Below are 21,210 nucleotides of genomic sequence, written 5' to 3'. Positions count from 1 at the left end.
CGCCGGAGCTGGATTTCTCGGCAGGAGAAAACAGCGTCTCGTTCTCAGCGCGTCAGGAAGGCGGGGCTGCGCCAGCGGGGTCTGCTCTGCTCTGGGCTTCGGCAAGTCTGGCTGCTCCGATCTCGTCACCACCGCGTGTGTTTGCATAGGGCAATATCGGTAATATTTATACCTTTAAGGTGCCGAGATTGACGTAAGGATGGACATAGATACGTCAATAAGGATGTCATACGACTTGGTCGTTAGCACATTCTTTTGCTGAAGTTCTCGGTGAAATCAAAACAATGGCCGCAGGGTTTTTCCCAGGTTGTCATAGGTTTGATTTGCTTTGAGAACTCCATATGCCTTATCAGGGGCTGGAGGAATATCGCTTGTCTAATTAGATGGCAAGCGTTATGACCTAATCAGATAACACGTTCCTGTGCCGTAGCGTGGCTTTATCAGATAACGGTTCCTGCATCATGGGGGTTTTCTGCCTCATGGGATGGCTGCTAGTTAACTTGTTAACCAGAACAGGGTCAGGAATAGGGGGATCGATACAGAACCTATAGGAATACATCACAAGTTGATGGCTGGTTTATTCATAGACTCAAAATGCAAACATTTGCTACTGGTAAGTAAAACTTTCCTTAACCTCCACCTCCCCTTCCAAAATTTGGTCACACGTTCCATAATCTGCAGTGACCGACACCTTGGATTTCCATTCTGGCAGACGGCATTATTTGACAGAACATGGTTGTTCATCTGTGTGGAGCACTTGCATCATTTAATGCTGTGGCTTGTTCAACACCATGTTAATAAGGGAAATAATTGACAGTTGCTTGGTTTTCAGAGTATCAACAGCAAAGATTACACTTGTTCTGGATGACGTTTTCCATTATGTACTTTACATAATCTCAAATCAATTGAATGAACTTCAGGTGAGACATTCAGAACACTACACAGAAGAAAATATTTTGAATACACTCACCACCCCATAAGGTATAGGCAAAATATAAACCTCTCCTTATTCGTACTCCCATTAACAACCCAATCCAACCCAAAGCACGACCTAACCCTATTGTTAATCGTTATCAAACACAGCCCAACCAAAGGCACAGCATAACCCTATCCTTAATTCTGCCCCCTTTCACAACCAAACAAAATCACAGGTGCAAGATAAACGTATCCTTAATGCTACTCCCATTCATACCCCAACCCAAACAAAGACACAACATTGCTCTGTCGTTAATCATAACCCATGCTCAACCTGTACCAACCAAAGTCACAACATAGCTCTATCCGTAATCCTACGCATATTCTCAACAAAACAGAACCATAGGCACAACATAATCCTATCCATAGTCCCACCCAATTCACAACCAAACAGAATCAAAAACGTGATATAATAATTTCTGTAAACCTTCCCCTGTATACAATGATATAGTAATAAGAACACAAAATAATTTTATCCATAATCTAACTCTCATTGACAACGAAACAAAGCACAATAAAGCCCTATCAGTAATCGTAACCCTATTCAAAATCAAGCAGAACCAAAGTTCATAACCAGATTACAAAAACAGCTACTACTTTAGCCTAACTCTTAAAGGACCATTAGCTAGTACAGAACATCTGGTTTGCAGTTCCATCTTTAACCATAACAATTAAACGTAACCGTAGCAGCTATCCTACACCTCATAATCCTTCTTCACAATACTGAGCCACTACCTTTAACTTGATAATCTATACAGCCCTAACGCTAACCTTTACCTTTAGAACCACCACTGCCCTACAATTTATAAATCCTTTCCAATTTTATTAGATTTTGTTCAGTACTGCTCCAAATGAAAACGTTCACAATCAATTTTCTTTATTTAGTTGTTCTGGTTATTCTAGTTCATTTTATTTTATTTTCCTTTTTAAAGGAACTTGTTTTTTTGGGCACCAAAAATGGTTTCTTCGAAAGCGATGGCAGCAACAAATACATGCTTGCAGCTTTCTTTCCCAGCAGAAATATGTTGAGCTATTTTCTTTTCTCAGTGGAGGCAGGGGCGCTTGGTCAATCTTTTTAGTCCATAATTATGCAAGTGTTGCACCCTTTCTCACAACGAAGAGAGGGAATTTCTCTCTTTTGGGTCTGCTCCTAGTAAAGAAAATCCAGCCGATGGGGCGTTACCAAAATCCTCATACATGATAGAAGTTATTCACAGCTCACCCCTTTTTAAGCACAAAACTTGTCCCCTAGAACAACCAGCTTCGAGGAATACTTGAAGATATAATGTCCTTGCCTGCAAAAGCTATCTCTGACACTCCTACCATTTGATTGAACTGTCCCAAAACCAATCTGTAAACAAAACACAGTTTTGGTGCATAACCCTGCATCAGTATCTCAAAAAGGTTTTTTTCTTCCAAAAACTCTTTCAACGTGGAAAGATTTCAGGAAACAGACACGTGGTGCATGGGGATTTATGAGGTAGTTTTTTTTCACATGGTAGCTGCATTTACTTTACTTGTAGACTATATAATGTATCACAGCATCAGCATGTCCCTGTGGTTTACAAGAGATTTTGTAATCATGAACCATACTCGTGGACTAGATAGAATATTTAAGTCACTTTAGTGGGAAAGCTTTGAAAGTTATGCGTCTGAAGGCTTAGAATGCCCTGCCACCCTTTTTCGGAAAAAGGTTGAAAAAGGCATTTTTGCTAATCCGTTCAGTGTATAAGGCCTCCCTATATTGGCGGTGGTGTGTTTTTATGTGGTTATGTTGATCCTAATCACGTGATGGCTCTGGACCATAGTGTGCCTTTTATAACTTAACATAAATAAAATACATATAAGAATACAGAACATATTCCTCTTTTCAAGATGATTCTGTGCTCCAGAAAAGGGTTTCAGCCTTATTTGACTTGATGACTAGACCAGCCAAAATCTTTTGCATTGATAGAATGCCTGAGCGGAAAGTGCTTTTTCATGTAAACCGAAAATAAGCTTTTCCCCCCTCTATGGAAATGGAATAAATTATTCAATTTGTATACTTTAACCACATCAGATTGCCTTCATGGAGACTTCGTTGCAACATAAGTTGAGCATAAACTATGAAGTAATCAAAACAGGAGAGAAACTGAGAACAGCTGGAAACATCAGCTGTAAGAAAAGCTTGTTAATTAAGGTTCTTCGAGTTGTTTCTGTGGTTGGTACGAGTAGTAGTTCCCGATCTAGGGAAGAGTACTAAGAGGTGTGTCTTCTGAGGTGGTTTTGAAGGGCTTGTATGGTCCTGTATGGTCTTGGTACCAACTGGGCGTCTAAAAATAAGGAACACGATGAAGTGTATTGGTGCCCCCTCCTTTTGTTAATGACACCATGGGAATGTTCGGAAAGTTTCCCTGGGATTGCATTCCATCCATTGTTTACCATTGGCTTTGTGGTCTGTAACGCCCCTTCGCTTGCTTTCTGTTTGCTGGCTCTATTTGTTTTTGGCTGTCCAGATTGAGTTAGTCCCTTCCAGTGCCCAAACCCTATTTATTGTATTCTTCCACCAGTACTGGATTTCTGTAAAAAGGACTTTAAATCTTGTTCTTATCTTGTCATATTTGCTGTGCATTCAAAGACAAGAGGTCAGATGTCAGGCTCTGTCTTCCATGCAGCTTTGTGTTTAGCTTTTTGTCTCTGATTTAAATTGGTAGGACAATCATGATGGGTACTAGGGGTGTGCTTAAGGAAGGCTGTCCTGTCATATTTTTTTTCTACCACTCAACAAAAAGTTAGTGTCTGTAAATGAACTGTGCAGATATTTCAGATTCCATCAGAATTAGAAAAACACAAATGAAGCACATTTTTTGGTAATTCTGAATCGTGGAAACAAATATTTCATACAATCAAAACTAATCAATATACTTCATGATGACATTTCCACACATTATCATTTGTGCAACATATATTTTTTATCAGTATGTCTGCAAATATAATGGTCATTTCTTTCAATTAAAGATGTGTTGCCTATAATGCAGTGTGCTACCACTCCATCCATACTTCACTTTACCCCACTTCACTCTACTCTGCACATCTCCACACCACGTTAGTCTACTCTGTACCACTATGCCTCTCCACTCCACATCACTGTACTGTACTCAGCACCACTTCACTCTATGCCAATACACTCTAAGCATCTCTACTCTACACCCCTCTACTCTAAGCCAATGTGCTCTACCCCACACTACTCTACTATGCACCACTCCACTTTTTGTCACTGCATTGTACACTGCTGCACTCTGCACCACTCCACTCTATGCCACTCTACTCTGCAACACTACACTGTACGGCAGTGAACTCGCCTCCACACCACTCCATTATAATCCAGAGCATTGTATGCTAATCCAATCTAACCCACTGTCATCTACGCTACGCTTCTCTACGCCACTGTACTCCACGGTGTACAACTCCACTCTACTATAAAACAGTCTACTCTGTGCTACTCCACTCTGCGCCACTGCACTCTACTCTGCATCACTGCAGTCTATGCCAATGCACTCTACAATATTTTACTCAAAACCAATACACTCTATAACAATCTACTCTATTCTGCACCACTTTACGCCACTGCACTTTATGCCCCTGTACTCTGTAACTGCACTCTATGCCACTTTATTTTACCCTGCACCACTGTACTCCACGTCACTCTACTCTGCACCACTTTATGCCACTGCATTCCACACCAGTGCACTCTTTTGTGCACCCTTCTACTCTACACCACTCTGCACCACTGCACTCTATACCACTACACTCTACACCACTGCACTCTACTCTGCACCACTCTGTTCTGTACCTCTCTACACCAATTCAGCCTATTCCACTGCACTCTATTCTGCAGCACTCACCTCTACAACCCTGTACTCTCCACCATTGAATTCTGCACCACTCTACTCTGCACCACTCTCTCTGTCACTCTATTCTAAACCACTGCACTCTATGCCAATGCACTCAACACCACTTTTCTCAAAAGCAATGCAGTCTATGCCACTGCACTCTACGCCAACTACTCTGCACCACTGTGCTCTACGTCACCATACTCTACTCTGCAACACTCTATGGCACCCCATGCCACTTCAATCTACGCCACTATTCTCCTGTGCAGCACTCTACTCTGTGCCACTCTGCTCTGCACCACTCTACCTTTTGCCACTGTATTCTGCAACACTTTGCTCTGAAAACCTGCACTCTCCACCACTGAACTCAATTCCACTCTACTCTGCAGCACTGTACTCTATGCGACTGCATGATACGCTACTCTACACCACTGCTCTCTGTACCACTCTACTCTGTGCCACTGCACTCTGCAACACTCTACTCTACAAGACTGCACTATTTGCCACTGAACTCAACACCACTCTACTATCCACCGCTGCACTCTATGCCTCTGCACGCTACACTGATCTACACCATTTCGATCTACGTTACTGCACTCTAAACCACTCTATTCTACTCTGCAGCACTGGTCTCTGCACCGCTTGACTCTGCACCACTGCACTGTACGCTACCGCAATCGACTCTGCCCCACTCAACTCAATGCCACAACTACTGTGCCACTACACTCTGCATCACTCCACACCCTTCTACACCACTCTACTCCTCTGCGCTCTACCCTGCACCACTCCACTCTACCCTGCACTACTCCATTCTGCACCACTGCACTGTGCATCACTTAACTCAAAACCAATAAACTCTACACAACTGCACTTTACGCCAATCTATTCTGCACCACTGTACTTTACTCCACTTCACTCTATGCCACTCTTCTCCACTCTATGACACTACACTCTACGATACTCTACTTTATGACTCTCTACTCCATTAAACCCTACTCCACTCTTTTTCACTCTACTCCACTCTATGTCACTTTGCAGCACTACTCCACTCTTCAACTCTCTATGCCACTCCATTCCACTACTCCACTCCACTGTTTTTTGTTTCATTTGTTCCCAGGCGAAGAATCATTGCATGTTTAAGATTCTCCTCTTCCTGGTCCAGAAACCCCATCCAACATTTCGTAGGAAATTCATAGCAACCCCGGTGATCTTCACTTGTTTTTTGTGGCGTAGTCCTTGGACCAGCAGCGGCTGCTGCATGAGAGCGAGAGCACCCACATTGAGGCCCCTTTTCTTAATTTATTCTGTCATAAATAAAGTTAGACATCCTCATGCCCGACTGCTTCACTCTCAGACAGATAGACATGAAGTCAGGCACTTCTAGTATCTGCACTGCACATCTCAGTGTGGGCCTGACGCTGTGTGGTAGCATAAGTAGGGCTAATGTGAATACAGCCCTTGTGTTGCCTCGGATCCTGGGCGATGCTGCTTCCCAGTTTCCTCCTGTTTCTGGAGGCACTGTAGAAATTAGCCTCAAGCGTTCCACTCTACAGCTCAGGGTCTAGGAAGATGAATGTCACTCAAGAACAAATTCCTCACACTTTACCATTTAATGATAGGGCAGGGTGGGATTAGTAATCATAGTTACCCACACCCCACTCTATGGCTAACGGAAAGGGAAGAGTTAAGAAGAGTGTGAAATACTGCTACTCGTTGTTATCTGATGCTAGGGCATATACACTTTGGTTTTCATTTAAGTATACTACTTTTTCTCCCACTAACGTTGCTCTTTTAGGTCGAGCCTGCGTGGCTGCGCACATGCGCAGTCTCGCTCGCGAGATTTAATGTTTTAGAGTGGTTTACACTAGCGGGCTTTAAACCCCGCCCCTCCTTCCCATTGGCCGGCGTCACCGTTTATGCTAAACAGTGACCGGCCATTGGGAAAAAGGTGTTGATGTGTACACTTTTCTCTTTTTCTGCCGTCCCACTTGGACGGACTGCCCTGACTTCCTGTTGGCATAAAAGGTTTGTAATCTTTATGGGGCCAAAACACATGGCCCCATAAAGATAATAAAAACCTTTTACACCAGAAGGAAAGCAGGCCGAGGCCGTCCAAGTGGGACGGCAGAAAAAGAGAAAATGACGAATTCATGGTGAGCGCTTGTTGATTCTGAGCGCTGCAGCTCTTCGAAGAGAGAACCCGAGGTGACACTGCGCAGAAGGGGGTTCGCATTCTGCTTTAACAAAAAGCCAAACAGAACTTCAGACTGTGCACTGAATTATGACATCTGTCGGTGAGACTTCTCTTAGGCGCATCATCACACTTACACAGGAAAATGGCACATCACTTATAACGATGTGTACTCTTCATTACATTGTGACAGACAATAAAAGACTTCACTTTAACGTGTGTATTCGGAACTCCACGCCTGGTGTTATAATACTAGTAGAAGTTGATACGCACAACCCAATGGTTCACTCTTCCTCGCCCTTGAAAGCATAGAAAGAGTCGGCTCTATCTGGTTTCCAAACATCGATCCACAAACACCGCAGCAGACTTCTTTAATCTACGGAGACAGAGTATCTCCCGGCCGAGGGTCCCGGACCTACTGAGCTGCTGTATCTTCCGTCAGAGGGTCCCGAGCTAACTGAGCCAGCGTATCTTCAGGCAGAGGGTCCCGAACCTACTGAGCTGCCGTATCTTCCGTCAGAGGGTCCTGAGCTAACTGAGCCGTCGTATCTTCAGGCAGAGGGTCCCGAGGGTCCCGAACCTACTGAGCTGCCGTATCTTCCTGCACAGGCATACGGAGCCAGCGTATTTCCTGGCAGCGGAACCCGATCCCACAGAGCTGCCGTATCTTCCGACAGAGGTTACCGAACCTACTGAGCTGCCATATCTTCCATTACAGGGTCCCGAGCTAACTGAGTTGTCGTATCTCCTGGCAGAGGGCCCTGAACCTATTGAGCTGCCGTATCTTCCGTCAGAGGGTCCCGAGCTAAATGAGCTGACGTATCTTCAGGCACAGGGTTGTAAGCCTTCCGAGCCAGCGTATCTTCCATCAGAGAGGTTAGAACCCACTGACCTGGTGTATCTTCTGGCAGAGGGTCTCAAGCCTAGGGAGCCAGCGTGTCTCCCGGCAGTGGGTCCTGAACCCACAGAGCTGGTGCATCTTCCGGCCGAGGGTCCTGAACCCACAGAGCTTCCCCCAGATACGTAATTTACAACACATAAGTTCCTGAGGGCACGTCTGGCTCTCGTGTGCGCCCCCTCAAACACCGTCGAATGGTGCCATGAATACCACACTCTGTACCCGTACGCTGTTCGTGGAGTCTCGGTTGTGGCACCCAATCAGTGGAGCTTCGGTACTGTCACTATGTCCGTGGAGACTCGTGTTGCAGCTGAGCGAGAAAGCATGCAGACAGATACATATGTGGTTACTTATGAAGCGTGCAGAAAGATGCATATGTGGGTACTTGAGAAGCATGCAGACAGATACATAAGTGGCTGCTGAGTGGTTCAATACTGGTATGAAAAGAAGGAGAATGGATTGATGGACATTAATGTGGATTGGAGACCCAAATGGTGTTCTACTGTTATATGTTGCTGTGGTGGTACAATGAAGGGTGGTTGGGTAGGCAGCTGAATAGATGTATGGATGGAAGGATACAGGATCAAGCGTTTGGATAAGTGGATGAGTAACTATATGAATGATGAGTGACTGAGCTGATGAATGAGGCAGACACTGGACAGTCTGCATTGTCCTACTGTTTTGCATTTTCTGTTTTGTGCATTGCCTAGACTTGTGTTTGGTCCATTGTATGACATGGTTTTGTTCTAGTCATTCCCCGGTGTTGTTCTTGGTCCATTGTATGATGTGGTTGAAACAAAAATCAAAAGTAAAAAACATAGTAATTTACACCTCCAATAGCTCAATTTTTCACAAATGCGAGACTGTTGCATTGCAAATGCTTGTGTTCTGTTACTTCTATTTGTTAAACCAGTCTGCTTTTTCTCCTACTTGAAGTGGGTCTTTGGAAAAACAGCAAGCATATTTTGCATTTGAAAGGTGGACACTGTTCCTGTTCACAATAACAAATGTTTGGCTATGGATGCATTGTGTACGGAGTTGTCACATTGCTTTATGTCCTTGCGACACAGTTTCCAACCCTGGGGATTCCTTTAAAAAAAATAAAGCATTATCATGAGTGTAAGAAGAAGAAAGCGTAGGCTGCAAATCCCATCATGCAGTATTTCATTAAATCAACACCTACATTGTGTCCTGCTTGCATGCTTACATGCTTGCATGTATGTGCTGATAAGCCTGAAATTGTGCAGCACTCTTGTTTCCCAGGCTCATGTGTGGGAGCTCATCCAGTTCATGTTTTTTTTGTGTTTGGATTTTGCCACTTGTAGTCCTGTTTTTATAAGGGGATAGCATAGAGTTCAAGTCACCAAGTGCAAAGTAGGAACGACCTGGACTTGCTGGCCTATTCACAAATAACAATTGTTCATTGCAGATTGGAGGCATATTTGCAAGACTATGGCGAAGCGCGGTGCCCAAGCCATTTTGCTATGCTGAGCTGCGTCATTGTCTAAGTGCAGGAACGCGCTGTGTTTACAAGAATACACCACATTCATGCACTCACCTCTATGCAGGCGCACAAACGGCAGCCACACCCTTGCATCATGATGCAAGGGTGCCTGCATTGCAGGGATGATTGTTGTTGTGCAGGAAGGGACAGCTTTCTGCACAAAAACGATCATTAATGGCGTTTTGCTTCTTCTATGTCTGGTGCAGAATGCAACACACATTAATAGCACACCATTAATGATTACATCCCTGCAACATAGGCACCCTTGCACCATGGTGCAAGGGTGCCTGCATTGACGTGCTGCTGCTGTTAGTGTGCCAGCCCAGGGGTGAGTACAGGAATGCGCTGTATTCTTGTAAATGTGGCGCATTCCTGCACTTAGACAATGACGCAGTTCGGCACAGCAAAATTGCTTGCGGCAACGCGCTGCACGATTGTCTTGTAGAATGCAGCACACATACAAAGAGCAAACAACAAAGAGAAATAAAAGTATTTCTCCTTGTTGCTCCACCCTTACGCCTCCCCTGGAGAGGTGCAACTTTTTGGGCACAGCATCAGATTTATGATTCTTTGTAAATCTGAGGCTGGGTCAAAAAGCCATGGGTGTTGCTGGGAGTGGGCACAGCAACAGCCATTGCACACAGCTTTAACACAGGAAACTGCTTCAAAGGGAACAATATTTACAAGGCCAGGCAAAGTGGCTTCGCACTGCATTGTAAATATGGAACAGGACACAGTGCCACCGGAGCATCGCAAAAAGCGACGCTCCAGTGGTGCAGTGGTCTTGCAAATGAGGCCCACTATTTTGCGCCACACCCAGTCAGATATTTTACAATGATTCAGTCACAGACTCGTTTGCTTTGTAGTCTGCTGTACAGGGTCATGCAAAGTATCTGTAATTATGACTTGTGGTTTATATGGTTGAATTCCATGTACAGACTTAAGCCTCACCACTTTCTGCAATCACCAGCCACCACTGCATTGGAAACCAGAGTCGCTACCAATATGAGTACTTATATTAATCTAGACAATCCCTTACACCAGTTCTCCATGGGCTCCCACATCTCTGCCTTTTTACCAAAGTGACAGTAGCAATCCTACCTGCTGACTTGTTTAGCCAATGTAACCCAATCCATAAAGACAGAAGGTGCCGGTGACATTTATTTCATGCATATGTTCCTCCGTGCAAGCAAAATTAGTAAAAATGCTAGCACTGACTATTTCCTCATATTTTTTTTGAGGATCCATCACATAGCTAGGATTCCAAAGATCACTAGTACAAGGTTTACCTTGATTTCTCTACCCATTACCCACTTCTTGCCAGAAGAGTTGGATATCGGGACACTGCCAGAACATATGGATGTCATCCACCTTCAAACCACGCTTGAGGCAGAACTTTGTCCTTTGGACCTCTTAGACTTGATAACTTCATCGGGATCCAATATTCCCTGTGTACTGTAAATAAATGGCTCTTTCTGAGTGACAGCAAAATGAGGCATATTTCCGCCTCAAACCAGATGCACTGCATTTGTAGCGCCAACATGGCTCATGATTCCAATTTTTTAACCATCAATTCATCCGTCTATTCCAGTTACTCCATACTATGACTCAAGTTTTTTGTACTGTGCATTCACTGTTCCACTCGCGGGGTTCATGTGGCAATTTCCCAAATTTCTTATGTTTAAACTGTGCCCATCCAAGCCTCTAGTTTACACACGACAGATGCCAGGGTTCATTCAAAGCAGTGTTTTATTTGAGACCCAATGCATTTCGGGCGGGATATGCCCTTCGTCAGGGGACACTGCTTCGGAAGTTAAAAATGCTCGGTTCTCCCACCTCGCGAGTGGAACAGTGAATGCACAGTACAAAAAACTTGAGTCATAGTATGGAGTAACTGGAATAGACGGATGAATTGATGGTTAAAAAATTGGAATCATGAGCCATGTTGGCGCTACAAATGCAGTGCATCTGGTTTGAGGCGGAAATATGCCTCATTTTGCTGTCATGTATTCAAGTGCCATCAGGGCAAGGCACTTTACCAGGCTGCACGCAGTCATTTTCAATAGTGGATAAGTTTGTCAAGATATGATTAATTGGAGTGAACCCTGCGACTGCGTATTGTTAACCACATTAATCTTTCTGAGTGAGCCAGACATTTACTGAGGCCAAAGGGTAGATAGACAGAGATACTTGCCATAAGTGTGTAAACTCCAGCCGCAGCAGGTCCCTCCTCCAAGTCTCGCCTGGCAAGGTGACGGTGGCATCGCCGCCTTGCACCAGCATCCAGCACCATTTTGATACCTCTTTTGTTGGGGGGCAGAAAACCTTGAAATTTGTCTTCCCATTCCTTATTTCCTTCCTAGTCTTTGCAGTCTATGCTACTGAATGCTACGCTGCTGTACATCATTGCGCTCTGTCACTGTACTCCACACAACTCTTCTACTCTGCACCACTGCACTTTACGCCACTGCTGTCTGCACCACTACACATTACTGCAGTCTACTTTGCTCCACTCAACTTTACGCAACTCTTCACCACTACACTCTGCATAACTCCACCCCACTCTAAGCTATTCTACACCACTGCACTTTACACCACTACACTCTACACCACTCTACACTATGCCACTCTACTCCTTTGCACTCTACCCTGCACCACTCCACTCTACGACAATGCACTCTATGCCAATGGCTCTCTGCACCACTTTACTCAAACCTAATGCAATCTACGCTACTGCATTCTATGGAAATCTACTCTGCAACCCTGTACTTTACGCCACTTCACTCTACTCCACTCTACGCCACTCCACTCTATGATACCTCACACTATGACTCTCTAATCAATCAAACTCTACTCTGACATTCTATTACAGTCTGCTCCACCCTTTGCCACTCTGCAACACTACTCCACTCTTCGACATTCTATGCAACTCCCTATATGTCTCTCCATTCCATTACTCCACTCCACAATGCCATTTGACTCTACAACACTGTGCTCCACTCTGTGCCCTTTCATTCTCCTACGCTACTCCACTCTATGCCACTCCATTGTACAGCAATGCTCTGTGCTCTACGCAGCACCCGCTATGCCACTCCTCTCTACAGCACTCCATGACACTCTATGCCACTCCACTGTGATATTTTATTCTATTCCACTTTATGCCCTTCCACTCTACAATTCTCTTTTCCTTCCATGACACTCCACTACACAACGCTCTACACCACTCCACGCCACTACATCACACTCCACTTCAGGCAGCTCAACTCTACACCACTCGACACCTCTCCACGTCCCTTCATAGCACTCCACTCGACTCCACTTTACAACAGTCCACTCCACGCCACTCTCTTTTACGCCACTAACTCTTACTTATAATGAACAGCAGCCATGCTGGGGAAAAACATATTGGCAAAGCCAGTAGCTCTTGCATAGGCGAGACCTATTGACTTTGCCAATGCTTGTTAAAATGCCTTGTTGCTGAGACATGTCTTGTTGAAGAACACCCGTTCGGCCACAGTGGGCAGTGGTGAGAAAGTTGAGATAAATGCAAGCTTAACATTCGTACACAGACATCCTGTGTTATTTGAGCCTGAAACCCTTGCCAAGAGTATTAGATACAATTTCCCTTAGAAAGTACATTGATTACAGTATGCGAGAAAAATGCAGGCATTCAGTTCCTCTTGTATATTCTTTATTGCATAATAATAGCACACTTGAGGATCACCTACATAAGTCATTGGCCTATTATACACAAGCTGCTAAACTTTGCAAATGTAGAAAATATTGGTTTTCTTTTTCAGAGGATGCAGCTATATTAGGGTGTAGACATGAACCCGCAGTCAGCTTGTTTTAATCCTTCTCCAAAAAGTATCAATTTTATAAAGTGTCCTGATGTGTCCGGAATTCTCTAGACGTGGGACATCACATCTGTTTGGTTTCATCATCCCCCAATTTTTTCATACTTCTGTCCAGAGTGTGGACAGCCCTTTACAGATTGCTCTGATCACTAGTGAATGGAATCTTTGCAACAGTTATTTGTTTTTTGCAGCAGTGGCTGTTTGGCATACTGTGTTTATAGGGCCTCTCTTAATAGAAGGAAAACAACCGAACCTTCAGCCGCATCTCTTTAAGAATGGGGAAATCGCAAAAAGGAAAGCAAAATCACCTACTCCCGACAATGAGGGTCGGAGCAGAGAGATGTACAATCTCATGACACTAAGCAAACAATGAATCTATCTTTTGTTTCGTTGCAAACAACTAAAATAATATATTTGAAAACACTGCAAAGAAAAAAAATTCTAATTCCAGAAAGGATTTGAAGTGATAAAATAATAGGTTGTGTGGGAGCCTAGAAGTGGGTGCCTAGTATGTACTACTTAGATATTTTTGATCTTCAACCTAGTAGAGCAAGAAGTGTCGCTCTATACCCAATATTAACAATGTTCAAACCATTGGAACATTGGTGGGCTGGAAGACGTCACTGTTTTGGACTTTAAGAAAGATGCCATACCCACCACATCAAACAAGCACTCAAAAACACTCTTTTGGAGCCCGAAAACCTAGAATTATGACAAAACCATTAGGTCTGCTCACTGAACCCTTCCCGGGCTGCCGCGGAAATATGTATAACGCTGCCTCCCTCAGTGATAAACAAAGAAAAGCGTGTCAAGGTCTATTATCGTCTTAGCACCAGCATGGACAATAAAACTGTCTTATACACACCTTTATAAAGAGGCAGATTACCCCTTTGCGGCCATAGAGTCAGACCTGCTAACACCCATGGTGCCACCATGTGAAATGGTCACTCTTCACGTCCCAGCCGGTGAAGCTGCTTTCACAATGTGAACACAAGGTAAGCTGGAAACCTCTACCAGTGGTAGGTTTCCAACATCCACTTCGACTGTGCATTTTTGCTTTGATTCTAAAGCACAAGCTGAAACTGAGGGATGAGTTGGATACCAGTGAATAGAAACAAAAGATGCAAATATATGAAGGAAACACAGAACTGCGAGGTAAAGCAGCATGGAACTTAGGGCTGGCCAATCTAGATGTCTTATCACTTCCAAATGTTATTAAGCAGAGGTTTGGATTTGTAAGGGTTTTTTGCTGTTTGTGGTGTTTTAATGTTACAAGTAAAGTGTGTGATGAAAATTATTGCAAGATTTATTAAGCTCACTTGCCATGTCTCTAGAAGGCTGTATTTGGATGAACTGGTTTTACATGAGCCATCGAAAATACATTGTACCCAACTTATTAATGCCAACAAAAGAGAACAGCAGTGTCCCAACACTGCCAAACCTACCTTTATAAAGTAAAATGGTGCCATGACAATGAAAGCTCTAGGAACACTGCCATATTGTATTGTTTGCGACCTATACTATTTCTTGAATAAGAGTTCCTGTTTCTAATTTTTGTCTTTCTCTTTCAGACAAGCATGGTCTTCCAGAAGGATCTTCCCAAAAACCTGGCAGCTGGCCTCCTACCAAACCCCTTGGCATTTGCAGCAGCCATGGCAGCTGCGGCCAACTCTCCATTGGCAATGCGCCCGGCGCACACACCTTCACTCCTGCAGGCGCCGCACCATCTAACGCACCCTCTGCTGCGGTCAGCCCCAGGACCCATCCGAACTGCTCATGGACCCATCCTCTTCTCTCCGTACTGACAACCCCCTCCAGTTGGAGCCTGGTGACAGAAACCCTGCCCCCTCATCCCTGGAGGAGAGGCCTCGAGGACCCCTCCCCGCCATGGTCTGGGCCAGCGTTACAGAATTCCACTGGACTTTGCACTGGTCCATTTCTGCGGCTGAACCTTGGTTTGCCAGACATGTTTGGCTGGCTCAGCTTTATAGTTTAACTGGAAGCCCGATTTTTCTTTCGCCTCCATTTCTCTCAACACTTTTCTCAACAGATTAAACATGAGTTCTTATCGTTATTCATCATCCTATACACGTCCCCGTGGAATACACCTTCTTTGGCGCAAAGCTGATTTTGACTTGGATGGAGGAGTATTTTCGGACTTCAAATAAGTGCTCCATTGTTAGCAAGTGCTTCTGCCGTCCATCGCTAGCTGACTTGTGATGCCCCATGGAAGAAGTGTGCTATGATTGGAGCTTTGGGGTGGATGCAGGCGGTGGTCCCTCCACCTTCTGTCCACAGTTGGGTTTTAACTGTGTGTTGTTGGAGGTGGGATTTATTACTAGAAGAGGGCGAACATGAGCGAGGTGGTTCTCATCACCTCCAGAGTGAATTCAGGGAATAGTGATTTCTATTGTTTTACAGAAATTATATTTTTTTGTCCATCAGACTGAGAGCTGATGTCAGTGAAGGCAATAAAGGATGCCAGCATAGTACCCCTTGTCTGTCTGTGGGCCACTGGACACCCAGCAATTCGAAGAGAAGGCCAGAGCCTAGGACCTCATCCCCTGGCCCCTTGGTCCATGGACATCTACAATAATATGGACATGGTGGGGCCCCTTCCAGCCTTCCAGATGCTTAAACCTCTCCCACTGATCCTTCTACCAGTGTTGTAGCCAATTTCTGGGTTCCTCCTCTTCCTAATGCCATTGAATTATGTCACAGATGTCTTCCTACTGGACCAGTGGCTAACCCTCTCCAGGTCCTCACTCTACATTGGTAGCTCAAGATTAAGGAACCAGGAGTGCTCTGTATCTCAGCCCTGTAAGATATAATTCTGCAACCGCAGGCATGGAGACAGGGTCTTTCTGCATTTGAAGGGATCATTTTAACGTTGAGATGATAATTTTTCCTGGCCTTTAAAGCTTTATTCCAAATGCACCTACAGTTATATAAACTCGAATACCGAGGAATGGTCTTCTCTTTCACAGCACAGATGCATTCTGGGATGAAGCTTTTGTTAATATGCATGTGTCCCTCTCCTGCTATTCCCTATCCAAAATCAGTGTCCTAAATATGCCCATCCCACATGCATTCCATGTTACATGTTTATACAGACGTGTCTGTACTGCAGTGCTTAATTACTCCAGTCAGAAGCCCTGGAGAGGGTTAGATCCAAAGGCATTAAGGGGTCAAGACCTTGGATTTACATTGTTGCTGCTACCAACTTTTGGAATGCGTTGAGGGTATAGAAAATCCATTCTAGCACATCCTCTTTCTCCTCAATTAACAAATTGATGTTTGCTGTAGCAACACACAGCAACAGTAATTATATGGAGCCTAATTGCATCAAACAAAAAGGTTTGTTAGAAAAAATATATTTTTACCCTATGTTGATTTGTTTTGAGGGAATTCACATTTCTTGAAAAGCTAGTTGACATAAGCTAAACGCATGAAAAGCCATACAAAACACACCAAACATCTCCCAACCACCTCTCCCACCAGGCATGTACAATATAGTATTTTTGGTTTAAATCACTGTGCACATGAAAGCTACTCTAAGCGAATGCCAGTGGTTTACACTATTTGCAAGCATTCCTCCCATCACCTTTTGTATGTCCCATTAGACACTGGTCAGGTACTAAAGCCAAGAGAAGAATATTTAAACACACCAATTTTTAGCATAACCCATCTCAAATTGCCTTTCAGCACCCAGACACACAGAAAGCGGCAGGCAGTTTAAGACTTTTGACTATTGCAGTAGAAACATTTATGAGGCATTTCTATGGCTACCGCATGAGACCCCTGGCATTAAGGATCAGTGCTTTTCACCTCCCGTTATGCCTAGAGGTGGACAGGAATGGTCTACATGGCCCATCACACTCACTTTCAGGGTCTTGTGTTCTTCCTCATGGACATCAAGTCACTAAAATGCCAGCGGAAGTGGAAGTGACATCAAACACCCTTTCCCCCCCTAATGACATCAGAGTTCTTAACTTGGCCCCTCTCCCCTTTTAGCCCTTAACAGCCTCCTAGTTGGGGGCTAAATGAAGGGCAAGCAATGGACAGAATTGAAACTAAAGAAGGCTCTTGCTTTCTGTTCCTGAAACTGTCTTCACGACCCACAAGACCAGGGATAGCAAAGGAAGTGATAGAGGTACCAAAGGAAAAGTGAGGGCTAGCAGCTGTTACCCCTGACCCCCCTAAAATAACATCAGTGTCACCCACATCACACCCAATGGAAATATTGCCATGTAGCGTCATGTTTTTACATTTAAAGAAATAATAATGTCAACATGTCTTTCTTGCTCCATTATAGGGGTGTCTCTTAGCTGTCAAATCTAATGACCTGCAGGAGTTAATAAAGAGACCATAGCCTGTGAAAAAACAAATTGTGTCCTTTATCAGTTCCCACCTCACAGCACCCAAGCTCACAGCCTCAACACAGTGTGCCCGCCAACTTAAATCATAAGATATAGCATATTCCGCCTCATTGTATGGTGTGAACAGCTTTAGATTTGCACTTTTTTCGCCTTTTTGCCCCTTAAGTGTGATTCACCAATACAAGACTGGTCATCCCCCACCTTTCTGAAGTGACTCCATGACCCAACGACTCTACAGTCAACGGGCCCCTATGCAAAGTGTTTGTGTAACAAATGATCGTCTCCCTTTGACCACACTCAGCATGCTCCATTATCAGACTGAGATTGGAATCACTGTTCACTTTTTGATGCTACTTAGTTAGAAATGATAGTCCACATCGCTAGCAATCACCAGCTAGTAACTCGCCATTGTATCTTCTGTGAGTAACCACCAGCTAGTTATGGGTAGATGGGCACCTATGCAGTTTAGTTGTCTTCCTTTTTAACATGAGCATCTTGGGGCCCCGGCGGACATGGGAGAGAGGCCTGGAGAGAGCAGGAGAGCGGGACAGTGCCCTCCGGGCAAGAGAAGCACAAGCCCATGCAAGCCTGCTGCGTTGCACGCCGCTACCACACGATACTCCTTGGCACTTTCATCTTGGAAGAGGTGATGGCCATCCAGCATCTGTGCACCCACATGCACCAGGCAGCAAACGGACACTCTCCACCTGCTAAGACATTTGTAGTGAACAAGCAACCAATAAAGTCTGGAATGTTTGCAAAAATGTGTGCAAATATCCGTCCAGCTCCTTCAGCACTTCAGTCTTGAGACTTGTGAACACAATGCGCTTCCTTCAGGTCACAGAACCTCAAATTGTTTTGCCACCATCTCGACCTGCAACTTTGACCCCCACGCACATCAGCGGGAGGAGAAATGAGAGAGACTCTTGTTTGTACGGTTACAGCGTCTCACTGTTATGCATTGAAAGGCCTTCTCCTCACCTGTCCTTTTGTTGCTAGATATGTCTGTTTCGTCTATCTCTTGTTCATTTCCACTATTCTTTCAATGCCCGCGTGGTTTTGCAGCTTGTTTGGAGCCACCGCCTGCATTTCCCACCGTCCACTGTCCATTTAGGGTTGAATCATTTCCTAATGTAGAACTTCACTTAAGAGAAATTCCAGGTCTGGCTGATGCAATACGCGAGGACCCTATTTTTTGTTTTAAGCTATCCTTTAAAATCACAAACATTGCCTAGCACTGCAATGGAATTGGAGGGCTCATTATCGCAAGGGTCATTTTCTACATAGAACTATATAAAAAGCAATAGCTAGTGAGGATCCATTTAGCACACCAATATGTAGCTTTGTGGTGAATATTTAACAACCTTTCCCTGGTACTAGTTTACCCTAAGGCATTGAAGAATGTCCACCATGTCTTGCTCCCCTTTCAGAGTCCATGGGAGTCTCCCCAAGGCGGAATGATTGAAGGCTTTCACATGAATGATCCTTAATTTTCCCCAAAACACTAAATGTACCCAATGTGTACGGTTGCAGCAGAGCAGTGTGTGCTCTCACCTCCTTAATTTGTCCACTCATCTCCCAGATAAAGTGCAAGTTATTTTGTGGCCCAAGAGCATGGCACAGTTTTAATAAAGAATTTAGCGCCTCATGTACTACTAATGTGGTCACAATCTGCGCAGCAACTTTATGTGACCACTAAATTATTTAATGTTCCAATCTAAATAGGATTAAGTTAGTTCACAAAATAAGGAATCGGAGGGGGTCACTATCTGACCTACCTCATAAATGTTAATGACGTAGTTTGTAAATTGCGACTCAATGCAATTGGAGACCATCACAGGGATGTCTGTGATCGATTTTTAAAGAACGCAAACTCAAAAACATATATAGCCATTTTTCCTTAAAGGAAACAGAGCTGGCTTTAAAAAGAAAGGTTTACTTTTTTACTGTTTTACTTTTGCAAAAGGTCTACCACATCCTTTGAAGTGTCTGTAACTTTTCAATGTTTTGCGACTGGGTTTCGGTCTCCAAACATGAATACATAGCATTGTCATTCAGTATTTGAAAGGGACACCTACAACATGCCCCTTCCAGATACAGGATAGTCATTTATTTAACGATTCAGAAGCACTTTTCCAAGTTGCTAAATGTGTTTAGAAAGTCCATGAGGCCTTTCGTTCTTTTAGATTTATTTTTTTAACTGTGGGAAGATTCAGGTTGCATCTGTTGTGAATAATTATCTGTGTTCCTCGTGAAGCAGATATCATTACTCTGAGCCACATTGTGTGATCTTCAGCAGTGAATTAAAAAAAACACTAGCTCACTTTGCATAAATGGCAACAGAATCAAAGCAGTCCAAAAAATATGGGTTGCACGATAGATAGTGCCTGTAGAGCTGCAATATAAGATAATTGTGTGTTGAAGCAGTACTATGTAGTACATCCACTAACAACACTCTTTACCAATTCCTTAAAGGAAGGGTCAACACACAGTAGCAAACAGGTCTGATTCCCCGTAAAGGGGTAGCACCATTAAGATGTTCTCCTCAAAGTTCCCAAAGTTCTTTCTTATAAACTTTCCAGACTCTGTGAACTCGAAGAACTGAGTCAAGAGTAAAAAAATAAGTTGGTGAGAAAAAATGTATGTGTTGTGAAAGAGGAAACACTAGCAAAATCTACGTTTTTGCTAAAATCTCTGTCCTACAAAAACTTCAGCTTTTCTGAGGAAGTTGAGTACAGGGGATGACTGATAAGACCACTCCACCTACCTGTCTGATGGCCAGGACTCCGAAATCAATTTAACTTTACCCATGTGTACTTCACCCATTCTCTGTGATTATGTTATGTTAACAGACATTTGATAAGTTATTTCAGTGTCAAAATTACTATCGAGATAGCAACTTGGCCTCATACTTGGGACAGCCCTCTACAATCCCTTAGTACAGTGGTGTATGTGTAAACCTCTTTTTAGATGGCCCCTAAAGTGCAGTATTCTGAACAGAAGGTTTGCATTTCTAAATGATTATGCACCACCAGTCTGTGAAACCTCATCCAACCTCTCCTGTCTTTGGGCTTGTCATCCCTCCTGTTCTCTGCTTAAATGTCTTTCCTTTTCTTCGCCCACCCTCTCGACTGTCGAAAAATGTGCTTTCTCCACCAACATGTGTTGCCATGCCCCACCCTCATTGTGTCTGCACTGGATGTTTGACCTTTGTTCTCTTGTACAAACTTCAGTCTCCCGCTCAAGGGGGTTGCCAACTAAGCAATAAAGATTATTATTGTAGTTATTACCGACATGTTCTTTACGGGTGGTCAGTGTGCGGGTGGACTGCCTGGTCAGATATCTGAAAAAGAGCCATGAAAGACAATCGATTAATGCCATGGAAACCATTGGGAAGGTAAGTGCTGGAGGCATCAGACAAGGGGCACTCTTGCCTGAACTCAGTGGAAGCTCTTATTAGGCAGCTTTATGGAAATTAATTGTATGAGCCTCTGAGTAACCTATCAGGGTCCAAATAAACGATTTGCTACATGC

General features: G+C 44.0%; 1 protein-coding gene across 8 annotated transcripts in view; it reads left to right on the top strand.

The window, feature by feature from the left end:
• Window positions 1-20,962, top strand: part of ZNF385A (zinc finger protein 385A) — a 483,068-nt gene extending 462,106 nt beyond the window's left edge. For all 8 annotated transcript variants that reach the window (XM_078688401.1, XM_078688410.1, XM_078688394.1 and 5 more), the window contains one exon: window positions 14,869-20,962. In XM_078688401.1, coding sequence (XP_078544527.1) covers window positions 14,869-15,102 — 234 coding nt within the window. In that variant the 3' untranslated portion in view covers window positions 15,103-20,962. The remainder of the gene's footprint in view (window positions 1-14,868) is intronic.
• The last annotated feature ends 248 nt before the right edge of the window (window positions 20,963-21,210 follow it).

Source organism: Lissotriton helveticus, chromosome 1_1 (assembly GCF_964261635.1).
Source record: "Lissotriton helveticus chromosome 1_1, aLisHel1.1, whole genome shotgun sequence".
Lineage (NCBI taxonomy): Eukaryota > Metazoa > Chordata > Amphibia > Caudata > Salamandridae > Lissotriton > Lissotriton helveticus.
The sequence above is the reverse complement of the archived record's forward strand: the minus strand, read 5'-3'. Positions and strand labels throughout refer to the sequence as shown.